Source organism: Mercenaria mercenaria, chromosome 9 (assembly GCF_021730395.1).
Source record: "Mercenaria mercenaria strain notata chromosome 9, MADL_Memer_1, whole genome shotgun sequence".
Classification (NCBI taxonomy): domain Eukaryota; kingdom Metazoa; phylum Mollusca; class Bivalvia; order Venerida; family Veneridae; genus Mercenaria; species Mercenaria mercenaria.
Genome location: NC_069369.1, coordinates 18710999 through 18729743, shown reverse-complemented (window position 1 = coordinate 18729743; position 18745 = coordinate 18710999). Strand labels below are relative to the sequence as shown.

The following is an 18745-nucleotide window of genomic DNA, read 5'->3' as shown; positions in this document are numbered from 1 at the left end:
CATATCATACATCAACGCGTGAATTGCGGACAAGGGAGTTCATGTATTTTCTGTGTTGATAGGTACAGTGATGTATTTGTGTGTGTGTGTGTGTGTGTGTGTGTGTGTGTGTGTGTGTCATATACTCACGGTTTACAGATATTCACTGTAAACTAAGGTGTACAATAAAGGGCCATCATTTGGTTGAATTTATCAGTGACAAGTTAATACTTATTTAAAATGTGGTTAGATCGAAATTTCAAAAGCCATGGGACCATAACTTATCAAAGCATCAGTGACTTTCAAATAGATTTCCTTGTTGAATTTATATTTTCATTAATTCAATATGACTTGTCAGTTGCTCTGGTTGTATTATATCTCGTTACTTTTTTTTTTACTTTTATAGATAGTTTGTTTTTGTATCTGTCCATTCCTGTCTAACTTAGAAAAACAGATTTTCATTCAAACATTTTCTACACTTTGGCAGTGGGTTATTATGCTTGCTAATTGTCTTGTAATATTAGATTTGAATCTAGACACTGACATTCCTAGTAACCTTACGGTTCAACGAGGACTTCAAGTTTACCGTTCGTCTGTAAAAAATGAATTCCAAGATATTCCAAAAGTATATAAGAAAGATTCATGACATTTGCTTTGTGAATAAGGGCAATGAAGAGATTATTCATGTTATATCTTTCTTTTCTTGAACAAAATCTTTGGTTGTTTTGGCAACGGAAACAGTTAAATGTTGTGTATAATCTGCATTCTGAAATCTATAATGTAGGTGACTAAGGTCCATAAAACTTCATCAGTAAATAGAAAACAGTCATTACATCATACGATAATAAAAATAATGGTCTCTGTGAACCACAACTTTGAAATAAATATCTTTCAACATTTCCTCATTTCCCAACAAACTGCATTTCTGTGAAACTTCATACACATGCTCCTGCATATAAGAATTGTTCACAGGTGCTGACCTTTGTTGGTTTAATTTTGTATGTAAAAGGAACACCTACTCGCAATGTCATTGTCATTGCAGGTAGAGGATTTGTATTGCATGGTAATACTTTTCTATCATGTTTATTCTTCATTTTAACTGTTTATAACATATGTTGTATTATGTGCTAATGTTGATAATTTGTAAACAGTCAGTCTAATAAAGTAATGACCCAGCCAGCATTCTATATCGGTCCGATATCAAACCGACGTCGTTGTCTATAACGGCCCGATATCGGCTTCAATGTCGGCTGCAGATAGGAATGATGTCAGCCCGACGTCGGTAGACGATATCGGGCTAACATCATAATGACATCGGTCCGACATTGGCAAAAGATATTTGGCCAACATCAAAATGATATCGGCCCGATATTGGCAGATCATATCGTTGTCGCAGTGCTTCATCAAAGTTTTCTTCAAATATACACTTTATAAGTTCTCAGAGTAATTTACTTGAGAACAGACGTGTCTCGCATCATATGTATGATGGTTATTTGATTTTATTGATATAGTATTTTTCACAACTATATACTGCATGTTTTATGCAGTTACGTAAGCTTTCTATATATTCCTAACACTATTAAAATTGTTCAATTAGAATTTTAAACATATTTATATTTTCATTATTTTGTAAATATAAATATTTCTAAGGTGGCATTCTACATTAAATAGAAATGCATCTTAATTATAACCTCCCTTTATTACATATAAAATTTTGATAAATACCGTCTTCAAATTTTGTTTGAACCTAGTTTGATTAATTCTGGCATACATCATATTTGCTTAATAAATTAGCACACATAAACAATTAGATTACTTTTTCACGTTTATCAATAATATTTTGAAAAATATAGCTATATTAGAGTATCCAATATCGGCTCGACTTACGAAATAGTTACACTGATTGATGTCAATCTACCGATTTCAATATTTTGCGGCAGTTCAACGGTCCGATCTCGGCGATATATTATCATTTTGTGTCGACTCACCGTAAAACCTAACTCACTTACTCACAACGGCCCGACGTCGGCCCTACGTCGGCACATTTTGTCGACATTCCGACATTATACCTATATCTGGCCGATATAGTCATGCTGGCTGGGGATTAGGTGATTACTCATATTGCAATAAATGTACTTCAGACACAACACTTGGCGGCGTCTTTGATGCTGGCATCAATGCATTTCATTGTAATATTCTATGTTGTATTAGTTTTCTTTCATGCTAGAACTGAGTTTACTATAGGTACGTTTTATCTAACCTGTTTATGCTATGACAAATTTAACGTTAGTGTACACACCAGTTAATCCGACTCCCCGAACTTCCAGGTTTCCTTCGTTTCTTATCCATAACAACGTTTTACCTGAATTGCTCTTTAAAATGCAAGTCAATACTCCTACGAATTTTAGCCGTAACGAATCAATGAACACAGAATTTCATGACGAAATATCCAAATTGTCTGTGGCGGGATTCGAACCCGAGTCGCTCGGGTGCTAGTCAAATGCTCTAACCACTGAGCCAAATAGTCGCAGTTGTCAGAGACTGGCTTTTAAACGTACAGGCTATGCGTAAAAGACCCTAACAATACAATAAATGCTAAACATAATCTTAAAGAACTCTGATGGTGATAATGTTCTGTAGCAGTTTTGAATTTGCAATTTTTGTAAATTTCAGCCATTTTGTACACCTAAGAGTTGTAAGCTTTCAATTGTGACTTTAATTTTTGGGATTGTTATTAAAGAAGATAGCATTGTTCGTATTAACAAAACCATTCAATGTAAGCATTTTGTAAACTTTTTTTAAATCGAAAATATATTTTGACCATAAAATAGACATTTTCAAAGATACACCTCCCCACCCCCCACAAAAGATCCTACCACTACTCCTTCAAATAATTCGTAACTGATATATGAATCCTACATTGAAAAGCCACAATTTACGAAAAACTCTGTAATGGATTTGGTGTAACAAACTTGTTCCTACCATCTGTGCGGTATGGTTTGCAGTATCTCATTCTGTAGAAAGTTCATTTCCTGGAACCCGGAGGGGCACCTTGCGTCTTCCTCCACAATAGAAGCTGAAAAGTCGCCTTGTTCCAACATCGTGTTAGTATGATGCTAAACGAAACAGTAACAAAAAGAGCACAGGTAATGGTCAATGCAAGATCAACGGCCTCTGTACTTCTTCGTAAGTGACAGTAGCAGCATGAGATATTGCTAGGAGTGATTTTAGATTGCCAATCTTACGTTTAGTCCACGACACCTGGTTCGATGTTTTCGTACCTTTTATTAGCTCTTATCGGTTCTTTTCGAACACTGGCCAGATCCCATCAGGAGTTCCAGGGTGATGCCTTAAGGGTCCTAAATTTGCTATATTTTTTTATTGCGAACACGAAAGAGACCACATTTTACAATCAACTTTAATCAAACTTGCACACAACTTGTATTGGCATAATATCTCGGTTCCTTTCGAAAACTGGCCAGATCCCATCTTGGGTTCCAGAATGATGTCTCCTTAAATGTCCAAAATTTGCTATTTTTGATATTTCTTGTTCCTTTGATGTGCGTGAAACTTGGTCAGAATGTTTCTCCACTTGAAATATTAAACGAATTTTTATCTGGGTCATGTGGGGTCAAAAACTAGGTCACCAGGTCAAATCAAAGAATAAGCTTGTTTACATCCTAGGGGGCACATTTGTTATTCTATTTTCATAAAATTTGGTCAGAATGTTTCTTATCATGAAGTCTTGGTTGATTTTAAATCTGGGTTACGTGGGGTCAAAACCTAGGTCACTAGGTCACATCAAAGGAAAAGTTGTATACACTCTAGAGACTACGTTTTTTGGTCCGATCTTAATGAAAATTGGTCATTGGTCAGAATATTTGTCTCCATGAAATCACTAGGTAAAACATGTTTACACTTTTATGGTGTGATACTCAGGTGAGCGGCCTAGGGCCATCTTAGCCCTCTTGTTTATGTTTTAGCCACTTCGTTTTTATAAGAATGGGGGATTTTCACCAAGCCTTGCAGGAGTGATCAGTGTCAAGTCTAATTATGCATATTGATTCTCAGGGTAGTCATAGCCCTTTATTTGTCAAAATTAATGTTATATTTTGGCAAATTTTATGTTAAGCTGCTTCTATTATATGATAGGTCATATTTCTATTATCTTATTATGCAGACTATTGGCATGTTCTGGTTCAATGATTTACGGGGGAGTTATGGCCCTTTATTTGTCAAATTTTATGATATTTTGGCAACTTCTCTTACACATTTGGGCAGATTTCCACCAAACTTTTCAGGAGTTATGGGTTTTGCTTTGCTAATGTTTTACAGTATTTACACCATTTGCTGTATGCAATTAGGCTGAAAGTCATCAAATCTCATGAGCGATTAAGTTTGAAGAGTAGTTGTGCATATCATTGTCATGCCCTGACTAAATGATTTTCAATGGAGTCATGGCCCTTGATTTGTTACATTCTTTGATCTGTGCTTTTCCTCCTATACCATTGCTTGGAATTCTACTAAACCGCACAGAAGTTACCACTGTAAAGCCTAATTGTGTACACCATTGGAATGTTATTGTTTAGTGATTTTTCTGGAGTTACGGCTCTTACTTTGTGGCATTTTGCAATTTCTGCATGGTAAGTTGTGGTAATCATACATTTTTCATGAAAAACAATCTCTAGCTTTGTTATAATTTCATGTTACTGCTTTTTTTCTGGAAGAAAATGATGATGGTTACAACAATGCTCTTAGTTCTACCTCTCATAAGATTCTACCATTTCCATTGCTTATAAGGTGGTCATATAATTCTGTGGAGGATCATTAGATTTTAATATCGATCTAAGCTATAAATCAGTGGCTGATGTAACGATTCATTCCCCCGCCCCCATCCCCCCATTCTTCCTCATACTGTCACCACATATTTCTGGAGGGTCACTTACAAACCCAATAGTTAAGAACATCATACTTGTATAAAAGTTGTGTCTGGGGTATTAAATACCCTGGGTGATAGCTCTAGTTTCCTACAGAAATACTGTGTTTATTTTAATCTATGAATATAATTGAATATTAAAGTTACCTGCAAATTAAGACCATTTTTAGCATTCCTCAATGCGGTTTTAATCTACAGGTTTAACTGTAAATATAAATGTATGCGACAGCTTCTACTTGTGCCTGAATGGATGAGTTACCCTTTTATATCAAATATATGCTAACTTTAGATATTTGAGCCGCGCCACGAGAAAACCAACATAGTGCGTTTGCGACCAGCATGGATCCAGATCAGCCTGAGAAACCATTAGCGAACAGCATGGATCCTGACCAGACTGCGCGGATGCGCAGGCTGGTCTGGATCCATACTGGTCGCAAACGCACTATATTGGTTTTCTCATGGCGCGGCTCATTTTGCCCTTGAAAAAAGTAACAGGTAAAATATCATGTAACTTAAACTTAAGTAAAGTAATGTAATTTATAAACAGTGCATTGTTTGATTTAAAGTGAAGACTAGTACTAGCTGAATTTCTTCATACTTTTTGACAAAATGGCCTTTAAACTGGAGGATATACCAATTATAAATCTTGGACAATTTTTGCTTCGATATATGAAGCAGCATGATGGCAATAAAGTGGCAATGGTGAGATTTTTGGTATTAAAAACAGATAGATAACTTTGTAAATGCAGATAGTTAAATGTTTGTAAATTGGTACAGTCTTTATTCTAGAAATTAACATACTCTAAAACTTGAAAAAGCAGGGATCAAGCTCACTGAAATACTTTGTTTTTAAAAACAGTTCTGCTGTTGTGTTGTTTCAACAGTTCTGCTGTTGTGTTGTTTCAACATTTCTGCTGTTGTGTTGTTTCAAAATTTCTGCAACATTTCTGCTGCTGTTGTGTTGTTTCAACGTTTCTGCAACATTTCTGCTGTTGTGTTGTTTCAACGTTTCTGCAACATTTCTGCTGTTGTGTTGTTTCAACGTTTCTGTAACATTTCTGCTGTTGTGTTGTTTCAACGTTTCTGCAACATTTCTGCTGTTGTGTTGTTTCAACATTTCTGCAACATTTCTGCTGTTGTGTGTTGAGTTCTGCTGGTTTGCCAGTTACAAGTAAGGAAGCATGCTACATTTATAGTTTCCTGCAGTTTTTTTTGCAAGACAATAAGGTGCATATTTTTTTGTGAAATACTTATTTGATGGTGAAAAGAAAGTTCCATTCCTGCAGTTGATAACAAAATAAAAAGACAGTGATAGCTATAAATACACTTATTGATTCACTATATTTTTCCTTGTATTATTCAAAACCGGGCTTTATTTAATAGGTTGAGTGTAAATTCTTTTGCAAATTATTTGTGCGTGTAATCTGTCCTATATCTTAAATGTAAGTACAAGTCAAGATTATATAAAAAGTAGGATATTCTGTATTTTGTTTCAGTTGAAACAGATATTTAATAGCTCCAACTTCCCGTCAACATCATTTATCATACAAGCAAGCTTGAATTCAAATTTTGTTATAATTTGTTCATGAATGTAAAGTTGTTCATCATATGTCCATTTTTGTGTCTCCAAAAATTTGAGAGGGATGAGGGGGAGTGGGGTGGGGGACTTGCCCTTGTCTGTCCGTCTGTACATCAATCCATATTTGTGTCATGCATTATTATCTCAAAAAGTATTTGAGCCAGAGTAATCAAACCTCACAAGATTGTTATTCAGAATGGGAAGTTGTGCACCTGGTGTTTTAATGGGGATCTCACACAGCAGGACCAGAGTTAAAGGGACTGGCCTCCAGATCGTTCGACGACAAAAAAAAAATCTTTTTTTAGATATCTGGAAATAAATGCTATATTTCTTAAGAAGGCTTCAAAACTTTATTACTGACAAACTATATGTTACGGAAACACATGAGAATTTGCTGTTTTTACTACTTTTTTACGATGAAAATTGAAAAGCGTTTGTAACGATTTACTCCAGGTAAACTATCTCGATTATAAATATCTATATTTTGAAGTCATAATTCACTAATTCCGCTATAGCTCTATTTGTTACGACGACTGGAAATGTCTATTTTGCCGCGGTGGTTTGGGGTTAGATTCCCGACGCGGTCATCTTTTCTTGATTTGGATTTTTTTAAAAATATTTTAGAAACAAAAACTCATATTCTAATGTTCATAACTTCAAACTTCAATTTGACAGAAAGATTATTTTTTTTGGTCAAATTTGGAGGTCAGTGCCTTTAAGGTCCTTGAATTAGTTAAAAATATGCCTAAAAACTGCATAAATTTATTTCTTATGTATTTGAACCAGGATTATGAAACATTACAGGAATACTATAAATAGGCCACATTAGGCAGTACATCACAGCTGATGCTACCAGGTCTCTTGTGAACTCTCTAGTTACATCGAAAGTAGACTACTGTAACTCGCTACTGTATGGAATTTCCAAAGACACACTACAAAAAATTTCAATGTGTACAAAACACAGCGGCCCGCATCATAACCAAGACTACACGCTACGATTACATCACGCCGGTCTTGAAGGAGTTGCATTTGCTTTCGGTTAAGCATCGCATTGAGTTCAAAATCTTGACACTGTCTTACATACAAAGCCATCCACAATGAATCTCCCAAGTACATTATCGATTTGCTGGACATGTACAAGCCTCGTAGAGACCTAATGTCGGCAAATGGCCCGGTGCCTGTGGTTGTACCGAGGAGTCGAACAGTAAAGTATGGTGGCAGAAGTTTCAAGCCTTTGGAATGCCCTCCCAGCAAGCATCAGAGATTCAAGCTCACTGTCCGCATTTAAAAAATCTTTGAAAACGCATCTCTTTCACACATGTTATAAGAAGAAGAAGAAGAATCTTTATTATGCAATAAATCAAACAAGATCCACCAGCATATCTTCAATATACATACAAAGTAATAGATATGACATGTATGGCAAGATAGCAGATATGTAAATACAAGTTTAACAATTGTTTCAGTAATTCATAGGCATCAGTAATAACACAGCTTTGGGAGAGACAATTTTGATAACCCAAGCATGTGTATTAGCTACTTAAACATTAGAATTTATCTATTTAGATACCTCCTTTTTTCAAAAGCTTTAAAGATATACGTTGCGAGATTACGAGTATCTTTACTAATTTCATTATTAAATAATTGCAAAAATTTAAAATAACTTGGATGATGCCAGAAATACTTCCTGATATACTGTTTTCTTAAATCTACAAACTCCTGACATTCAATGACAAAATGATACTCGTCTTCTAATATGTGACAGTTAGTACAAATTCTATTTTCATAAGCTATATTATTTGGACGGCTCCATCTACCAGTCTCAACAGCCAATCTATGCGATGACAACCTCAGTCTTGTTAATGCTATTCTGAACTTCCTTATATTTATTACTGTTAAGTAATTACTGAAACTGAAATTAAATATATTCTTGTAAAATAGTGCTCGGCTGGATTCATTTATAGATGTGTTCAAATCCTGTATGTAAATGTCCCTTAGACGTTGTTTTAAAATATTAAGAAAAACCTTTGTGTCTCCTACACTCTGAGCAAGCCAAACATGATAGAATCCTAATTTTGATAACAAAAATTTCACCTTGGAGACCCAGTTTATTTTGCGAGGATTTAGATCCATACAATTTTTCAAAGAAATATATACCTGTTTAGTATATTTAACCTGGTCACAATTGCTAATTTTCAACCAATACTTTATAATATTATAATGTCTGTCTGTTTCAAACTTCACTTGAATAATTCAAAATTGGAATGATGAGTTTATCAAAAAGATCTAATGTATGTTTTGGCCCTATATCTGTAAACTTGTAAAGATGTTTATTCATTTTAAAAATTGCCTTAAGTGCCTGTCCTGAAAGCATTTTGTCAGTCTCATTAAAAGAGCCACCTGAGGTAAATAAGATACCAAGATATTTAAATTTACTCACTATTTCTAACTGAATATTCTTATATCTGAAATTGATACTTTGGCTTAGCCTTCCCCCTTTTCTAAAAATCATAACTTTTGTCTTTTCTGTATTAACAGTTAGTTTCCATCTATCACAATATTCGGCTAAAACGTTTAAAGATTCTTGCAGATCATGTGCTGTTTTCGCAAATAAAATGATATCATCTGCATATAACAATAAACAAATTTTTATGCTACCAATGTCTATCCCTTCAATGCCTTTCAGTAAAAAGGTCTCTTCAATATCATTTAAATACAAAATGTATATGCTAAATAGAAAGGGAGATAAACTCTCCCCTTGTCTAACTCCTAGCGAACAGGAGAAACTTTCACTTAACGACTCCATGCTTTTTATTTTTGACTTAACATTGTTATACATAGATTTAATAACATTAAGTATATTACCGTGTACACTATATTTGATAAGTTTGAACCAAAGAATATCCCTAACAACAAAATCAAAGGCCTTTTTGAAATCCACAAATGCGCAAAAAGTGTATCTCCTTTGTCAAAACAATGACTTATTAGTGAATTAAGAATAAATATATTATCTACAGTACTCATTCCTTTACGAAAACCCGCCTGAGCTTCAATATATACGAAATATTTTTCAGCCCAGCTATTTAGTCTTTCGTTTAAAATTCGTGTAAAAAGTTTCCCCAAAGTACTAAGTAACGTTATGCCTCTATAATACGCAGGGTCATTGATATCACCCCCTCTTATGTAAAGGAACGATGAAACCTTCTGACCAAGTTTCGGGAAAATAACCTGTACGTAAACATGTATTAAACAATCGATGAAAATACAAAGTTAATGTGTCTGTTCCGTGTATAAAAAATTCGTTTAGATATGAATCGGGCCCACCACTAGTGTTCGATCGAAGTTGCTTTATAGCCTTACTTATTTCGCTAAGAGTAATTTCTTCATCTAATTCTGAAAACATAACCTGCTTTTCTCCTTCTAGAAAACGTTCATTAAAATATAATATATCCTCATCCGCTTGGTAAAAGTGATCCTCGGGGTTGTTAATAGATTTAAAATACTCCGCAAATTTACTGACATTTATATTTGTTTTATTGTTACAGCTTACATCTTTCAACAACTTCCAATACAGTTTAGCATTTTTAAACCTAGCCTCAGTCAATTTTTTCGTGTTTTTATTCCTATACATATATTTTTTATTTCTAATTATTCTTTTAAATTCCGATCTGGATTTACATAGATTTATTCTGTTATTTTCATTCCGGTTGCATCTGAATTTATTTAGATCTGCATAAAACTGCTTTCTTTTTGAATCGCATTCATCATCGAACCAAGGATTTTCCTCTCTTGGCCTATTTACTTCGGTATAAATATGAGGTTTAACGTTAAAAGTTCTCTTAAAAAGCGGTACACAAATAGTGTCCATTATTTTACTGAACTGAAACAAATTTTGATTTATATCTGAAGAGCTAACGGTACCATCCAAGGTTTCTGTCAAAGCATGAATTGGTATTTTTACATCATCGCAATTCAATTTGAGTTTGTAATCATTGACCTTACCCGCGTCCCATTTATACAAAAATTTAATCCTGTCGTGTTCATCAGACTGAGAAATTGTTTCCTGTCCTACATTTAACACATTTAGTCTGAACGACAATGCGCACTGATCCGATAATATATTAGGCTCATGTACATTAAAAGAAACAAATAAGTCAATAAGCGACTGGCTGCAAATTATATAGTCAACAAGACTGCAACCAGAGCTACCAACATAAGTGTAGCTGCCAACGCCGGCATCATGACCTATCCATCCGTTCATAATGCGTAAGCCGCTTTCTCTACAAAAGTCGATAAGAAGCCTACCATTTCTTTTTATAACTGTATCTTGAGAAGCCCTTTTAATATCAATATCTTGTATATAATCTTCCGGTAGTATATGTACATTTAAATCTAAATCATCATTTTCAACAAAATCATGTAAGTTACCAACTCGACTGTTCAAATCTCCAAGTAATAGGAACACACAAGAGTTATCCGTTTCGTTAATGATTTTTAACATATCAGTCAAAATTCTGTCATAAACACCCGTTTCTACAAAAATCTCTCTACTACTACCATCTGGGATAATATAACATAAGCAAACATACAAATCATTTTGTAAATTAAATAGGCTTTTAGCAAATTTCAGCCATAATATATCGTCACTGTCACTTTTATATAATGATACAAATTTGGAATATGTACTTTTTATGTAACAACATAAACCACCAGAGTTGCGTTTGGTATTTGGTAATTTTTCCATGCGGTGAACCGAATAATATATAAACCCTGGATAGTCCATATCAATATTATGTATGTATGTGTTCTTTATGTTTTTGTTAAGCACTTTTGAACGCACACATTTTGTATGAAAAGAGTGCTATATAAGTGATGCATAATAATAATATTATTATCATTATTATTCGGCATGTGAAGTTGTGCACCTTTGGTTTTGTTAGAGATATCACTCAGCCAGACAGGAGTTATGGCCCTTGACTTAGTCAAAAGCTAAAAGATTGTGTCCCATGTATCTCAAAATGTACTTGACCTAGAGTCATAAACATATATTGTTATATATATACCTGGTGTTCTCTTTGGGATTTCACTGAGCTAAACCTGAGTTATGGTCATTGACTTAGTGAAAAATACGCATAAAGTGCTTATAAGTTTGTGTTGCAGATATCTTGAAAAATATTTCATACAGAGTCATGAAACCATGTACAGCAACAGGAGTTGGGGGTACCTCTAATTCAAGTTTATGTTATGATGATTATTTGATAAATAGGTCCAACTGTGACACAATATACGTTTGTTTAAAGTTTCATACTGTTGTATAGTTATCTTTTATATGTCACCATAATTGTTTTTTGTTGGTTTTCGGTTGCGCTCCTGAGATTTTATTTGGGATTTACCCATCTCCATTGCCTCCCTGTCCTACCCAGCTTCCCCACAATCTGCAAAAAAAATTGAAAGAGAAATACGAGTGCGTTTCTTTGTGTAGCGTGTATCGGGCAGTCTCTTTGCAAGATATATACAATTTTCCTCTAGCCCCTTTGCAATGTTGATTTTGTTTAACCAATGATTCAAGAAATATTAAATATATGTAATGAATCAGATTGGATTAGGGTGTATCAATTTGTCAGTAGTCTAAAGTATTTAACTTCAAAAACGCTTATACTAATTTAGCATGGGTTTCCGAACTCTAATGATTTGAGACAAAAAATTGCTACAATAGATTAAAAAGATATAAATAACTATGAATTAAATGGCATATAATAAAATAATATATGGTCTATGGCATAGGTCTCTATCCTATATTATCTGCATAGATTCCTTTGAATTTTTGTATCCGATCTTTTATCCTATATTCCCCATATTCAATAAGTGTCTAGAACCAACGTTCTAGAACCTTGCTCTCTGTCCTGTAGACTCTATGTCAATCTGTGACACGGTCTTTCTTTACACTATAGAAAACACTAGTCAGGAAAGAATAGTTATTTATCCAAAGTCCCAGATATTAATTCAGCCTATGTCCTATATGATCTGCACTCCAAGAGCTTCTAGCAATTTCTGACAACAACAGCTGATTCGTCTATTTAAACCAACTAACAGTGGCGCCATCTACTGTGCTTGCATTTGATTGGCTAATATTCTTGTTACCGGTCTCAGTGTCAATGCCATGTATATCATATTAGCCATGTATACCATATTAATTTACAGGAATCAATCAATAAAAATGCATTAAATTAAACAATAACCAATAAATATTATTATAATAGGTAAGTAATGCCATTTTTTAGTTTACATCGATCATATTTGTGTGATAAATATCTAAAATACATACTTTAATTAGTATAATTGACATTGGTTTATATTGTCTTGTTCTTCTTTGCAAATGTTTCAGCAGGTTAGTAAATCAAAGGGAAGTAACTTTTCTAAGTTTCTTAAGTCTTCCATTGACAGTAAGTAATATATGACCTATTTGAGCCTCTTCCGGTTTTTTCTTGTTGGGCCAAAATAGTCACCGTCCAGTGCATTTTCTTGGACAATTTGGTATGATTCTCATATCTAAATAATATTACTTTAGAATGATTGACAACAAAAGGATGTTATACTTTCACAATGTCTGACAGTTTTATTCATTCATGCAGTTGTTGTTACTAGTTAAATTTGATATAATTCTGTTTAGGTTGATAGTACAACCGAGGAAAGTTTTACATATGCAGAAATAATAGACAGGACAGAAAAGGCTGCAGCTGGTCTTCAGAAATTTGGAGTTAAGAAAGATGATGTCATAGCTATTGTGTCACCAAATTGTCCGGACTACTTGATTTCCTTCTATGCCTCTGCTTTGATATCTGCTACTTTTCAACCTGTGAACCCTTTGTTCACATCAGGTATACAAAGCATATCTTGTTAAATACTGATATTATTTGTGTTTGTTGAAATTGATATACTACTTAAAGTTGCTGAGATGTCTCACTACACATAAATATGTGGTTTTGAATTTAAAAGATAAGGTTTAGCAGTACTTTATAGATTTGTAACTGTAAATGACCATATATTTAAATATCAGTAGTTGCAATAAGTGCAACTAAAATAAGTTAAAGATTAAAGTGAATTTTATATTGTTTCTCAGAAGGAGCTGTCTTGGCAATCTGCATGGCAAGGACAAAAATGCTGAGAAATGTAGGCAGTAACCTAAGCATGTACAGTATAAGATTTATTGTATCCCCCGACAACAAAGTTGTAAGGGGGGGGGGGTGATACTGGTTTCAGGTTGTATGTCTGTCTGTCTGTCCGTCTGTCTATCTGTCCGTCCGTAGACACAATCTTGTGCGCACCATCTCTCCTCATCCCCTTGACACAATTTAATGAAACTTCACACAAGTGATCAGTTACAACAGTAGTTGTGCATGGGGCATGTAAAGTTCTTTCAGATAAAAAAATTGCAGAGTTATGGGACTTTGTTTTTTATTACTCTAGTATATACATAGACACAATCTTGTGCGCACCATCTCTCCTCATCCCATTGACACAATTTAATGAAACTTCATACAAGTGATCAGTAACTACAGTAGTTGTGCATGTGGCATGTTAGGTTCTTTCAGATAAAAAAATTGCAGAGTTATGGGACTTTGTTTTTTATTACTATACTATATACATAGACACAATCTTGTGCAAACCATCTCTCCTCATCCCTTTGACACAATTTAATGAAATTTCACACAAGTGAACAATAACAACAGTAGTTGTGCATGGGACATGTTAGGGTCTTTCAGAAAATTTGTTTGCAGAGTTACGGGACTTCGTTTTTTGTTACTATACTATATACATAGACACAATCTTGTGCGCACCATCTCTCCTCATCCCCTTGACACAATTAAATGAAACTTCACACAAGTGATCATAACAACAGTAGTTGTGCATGGGGCATGTTAGGTTCTTTCAACGACGAAAATTGCAGAGTTATAGGACTTTGTTTCTTGTTAACATACTATGTACATACAGTCTACATATGCAATCTTGTGCGCGCCTAATCTTCCGAACCATTGCACACAATTTAATGAAACTTCACACAAGTGTTCAGTACCAACCCTAGTTGTGCATGGTGCATGTTACGTTCTTTTAGATAAATATTCTGCATAGTTATGGGACTTTGTTTTTTGTTACTATACTGTATATATACAGTCTATATACATACAGTCCACATTATTATGCAATCTTGTGTGCGTCAAATTGCAATGTACTGTGTCAATGCATGCGGGGGGTACATTCATCAACTTTAGTGATAGTTCTAGTTTAGTTTGTTTTTAAGACAAATACAGTTTCAATGTTTTTATTTTCTAGATGATTTGAAGAAAGTATTTGAACAGTGTAACACAAAGTTTGTGATCACCATACCAGAACTACTTCCAAAAGTGTCAGCTGCCAGTGAAAATCTCAGTAGCACTGACGCTCTTAAGGTAATAAGAAGTACTTTAAAGAAAATTACTGTATGTACTAAATTACTTTAATTTGAATTTTCTGACTCGGGTCCTTCTTCAAGATCACTGAGTTATAAATTGGCCTTTAAGTTATAAACTGGCCTTCCGCAAAGTTTTTCAAGTTGTTCTGCTTGACTGCACTATTCTGACAGTATAAAAAGCAACTGTCCACTCAGCTAAATAGGAGAGCACAGATCATCACAGTTTTGTTTTATGAACTGCTTGATTCATGATCACCAAAGTTGCACGGAAGTGTCTTTTCATGGACCTTTCTTAAGTTTAATACTCATGTTAATTTTCAGAGGACTTGATTACTTTTCTCAGTATATACAATGGTTGTAAATGTAATGTCATGTGAGCCACAATAATGTGTATGATTAAGACATACAACAACAAACTGCTCATGGTGAGCTATTGCGATCACCCTGTGCTCGTCGTACATCGTGCATTGTTTTTAGTTTTGGGTTTTGCACCGTTTTCAAACAGTAAATTGCAGTTATGAATCAACGGTGGAGGAGGAAATGACTTCAGACACAGTGTCTTTTATCAAATCATTAAAGAGAACATACACCTCGCCCTGAGATTGAAATCATGACCCTGTGATCCGTATCCTGAGCTCTCCTATTTAGCAAAGTGGGTGGGGTCCATCATGCATTCTTAACATTTTAACTGTTTACACTAATCTTGAGGTCACAATTTCAACTTATTTTTTAAACATAGTCAGAATGTTTTTCCTCAATAAAATCACGATGGTGTTTGAAACTGGGTCATCTGTGGCTAAAATCCATTGAAAAACCATAACACTCTAGGGGCTGTATTTTCTTTTTGATCAATTTTAAGCACAGTCAGAATGTTATGTCTCTTTACAATCTCGGTCAAGTTTGAAATAGGCATATCTAAGGTCAAAAACTAGGTCACAAGGTGAAATCACAGAATAATATGTTTATATTGTAGTGGCTTAATTTTATACTTTTATCTACACAGAACCTAGTCAGAATGTTTGTCTCATGAAACTGGGTCATCTGGGACCAAAAACCTAGGTTACTAGGTTAAATCAGTCAAAATACCTAGTTGACACTATAGAGGCTACATTTTCTAATGAAAAAGTGTGTTAATGATCTACCTAATTTACATCAGACACGGTCAGAATATTTTTTTTAATAAATCTAGGTAAAATTAGATAAGTTATGTTATCTTTGGAATTTTTGGCTTTTAAAAAATGCATGGCCCTCATGGAATGAGGCTAGTTTTACTATATTGTTTTATAGTTAGTTATTTTCTATGAAGATTTAACTTTTTTTCTGTCAAACTTTGGATCATTTGATTCTTTTGTGATATTTTATAGGTGATTGTTTTTGGTGAGGCAGAGGCTGCAGGGGGTCATGTGACATTCCAGTCCTTGATAGATTCTTCTGATGGACAGTATACGACCCCTTCTGCTGACCCAAAGAAAGATGTTGTGGCCTTTATGTTATCTTCAGGGACAACAGGGTTCCCAAAGGCTGTAATGATTTCACACTATACTATTGTAGCAAACACATTGATAATGCAGTAAGTTTTTGTTAGCATTTGACTGGATTATAATTTTTAAATGTAAATGGATATTTTCTATTAAAATCATAGTTTTTTCTCCTTAGACGGGTTTAATGCCATTTTTCAACAGAATATAAGTTATGTTATTGCACAATTAAGTTATTGAGAGTTTTCACTGACTCTGTATCAGCACGGACTTGTTCACTCAGAAATAAATTTACACTGCATTACAGAAATCCGAGGTTTTTGTGATACGGCATCTGATATATTATCCTCTTGCCATAATCCTGTCATAGAGTATATTAACCTCACCAATGTTTAAACTGGCCAACTTGTTGATAGTCTTTTGTACTACTTGCTGAGCTAACTAGGTGGGCTACTTAATCATTTATTCTTTCCTATGTAGCAGGGGAAAATCTGAATTGTCTGATCATGCGCTACTGATAGAAATACCTTTTCTAAAATAGCCTGCGCATATGTGGTGACAAATGATACTAGCCCCAAGTTAGCAATACACAGATACCAATTTAATATCTATAAAATATTACATTTTACTTGATTTAGGTTACAAAGTTGTAAATTAAGTCAACATGACTGGAGATAATCCTTATGAATTGAATCCAATGTAATTACCTTTCTTCTCCCACATTAACATCGAAAATAACTGTGAGTGTTTAAATGCTAGACAGCTGGACACTAGTTGATATTTAGTAATTAATGAATCATGGTATTTTGGGGTTTGTGATGTAAACTATTTGGTGTGCAATTTCTCTGCTAAACTGAATTAACTGTATGAAAAATTTATTCTTTATTATCCATCGCCAAAGGCGGAGGGATATCGTTTTGACCTTGTCCGTCCGGCTGTTTTTCCATCTGTCCAAAATTGAAAATACTTATAACTGAAAAAAAAGTTAAGCTAGAATCACCAAACCACACACAACTGTTGAATAGTACAATGTCATGACCTTTGCTTATATTTAGTATTATCCCCCTTAACCTAGTAAAGACAGGGTTTTCCCCCTTGATTTGTTTGAATAAAAAAAAATTGAACATACTTATAATTCAGAAAGTATTACAGCTAGAATCACAAAACCTCACATAATTATCAATTAGCCCATGACCTTTGCTCATATGGTGTATTATCCCTCTTAAGCAGGTTTTTTCCTTGATTTGGTAAAATAAATAAATGAACACGCTTATAATCCAAAAAGTATTTTAACTAAAATTACCAAACCTCACATAATATTTAATTAGCATGTTACCTTTGCTCATGTGTTGTATTATCCCCCTTGACCCAGTAAAAACAAAATCCCCACCGTCCCTTGATTTGGTAAAACAAATGAAAATGTTTATAATTCAAAAAGTGTTTTAACTAAAATTACCAAACCTCATAATGATTAATAAGCATGTTACCTTTGCTCACATATTATATCATTCCCCTTTACCTAGCTAGTTAAAGCAGAGTTTTTCCACTTGATTTTGTAAAACAAAAAATTGAAAATGCTTATAATTCAAATAGTATTTTAACAAGAATCACCAAATCCACATTATAATTGATTAGAACATGAATTTTGCTCACATGTTGCATTAACTCCCTTGACTAAGTAAAAGCAGAGTTTTTCCCTTTGATTTGGTAAGAAAATGGATTCTTTATTTATCTTAGTGACCTAGTGATGGACCTTCATGAAACTTTACACAGATGTAGAGGCTGTAGTGCACATACAATTTTATCAGGATCACTTCATTAACCAGAGTTATTACCCTTTGATTATTTTACAATCCATAAATTCCCTGTGTAATACATTGATGGATCTTCATGAAATTTAACACAAAGATGGATCACTATAGGATGGTGGTGCATGCACATCTTCATTGAGATCTCTTCAGTTACTGCAGAGTTGTTGCCCTTTAATTCTTTTAAAGTTCATAAATTCCTACAAAAGAAAGTAACCCATTGATTGATCTTCATGAAATTTATTACAAATATAGATCACTACAGTGCAGAGTTTTCCCCTTGATTTTGTAAAATATAGGAACCAACAAACGATGCATGTCTTTTTGTACATTACTTGTGTACTTGTGTCTTTCAAAATATAGAAGTTGATCAACTGGTTTCATACTTCTTCTACTGTTACACATGTAGTGACTCTGTGTTGTAACATTGTATAGTTATATTTTAGTACTTTTCTACTGATTCCAGAAGATGATCACCTGATTTAATACTCCTACTGTTCCACATGTTTGAAAACT

General features: G+C 34.1%; 1 protein-coding gene across 1 annotated transcript in view; it reads left to right on the top strand.

The window, feature by feature from the left end:
• Positions 1-5463: 5463 nt before the first annotated feature.
• The window catches only part of LOC123546613 (uncharacterized), a 28031-nt gene continuing 14749 nt past the window's right edge, over positions 5464-18745 (top strand). The window contains exons 1-4 of the mRNA XM_045333042.2: positions 5464-5617; positions 13165-13372; positions 14826-14941; positions 16308-16513. Coding sequence (XP_045188977.2) covers positions 5525-5617; positions 13165-13372; positions 14826-14941; positions 16308-16513 — 623 coding nt within the window. The 5' untranslated portion in view covers positions 5464-5524. The remainder of the gene's footprint in view (positions 5618-13164; positions 13373-14825; positions 14942-16307; positions 16514-18745) is intronic.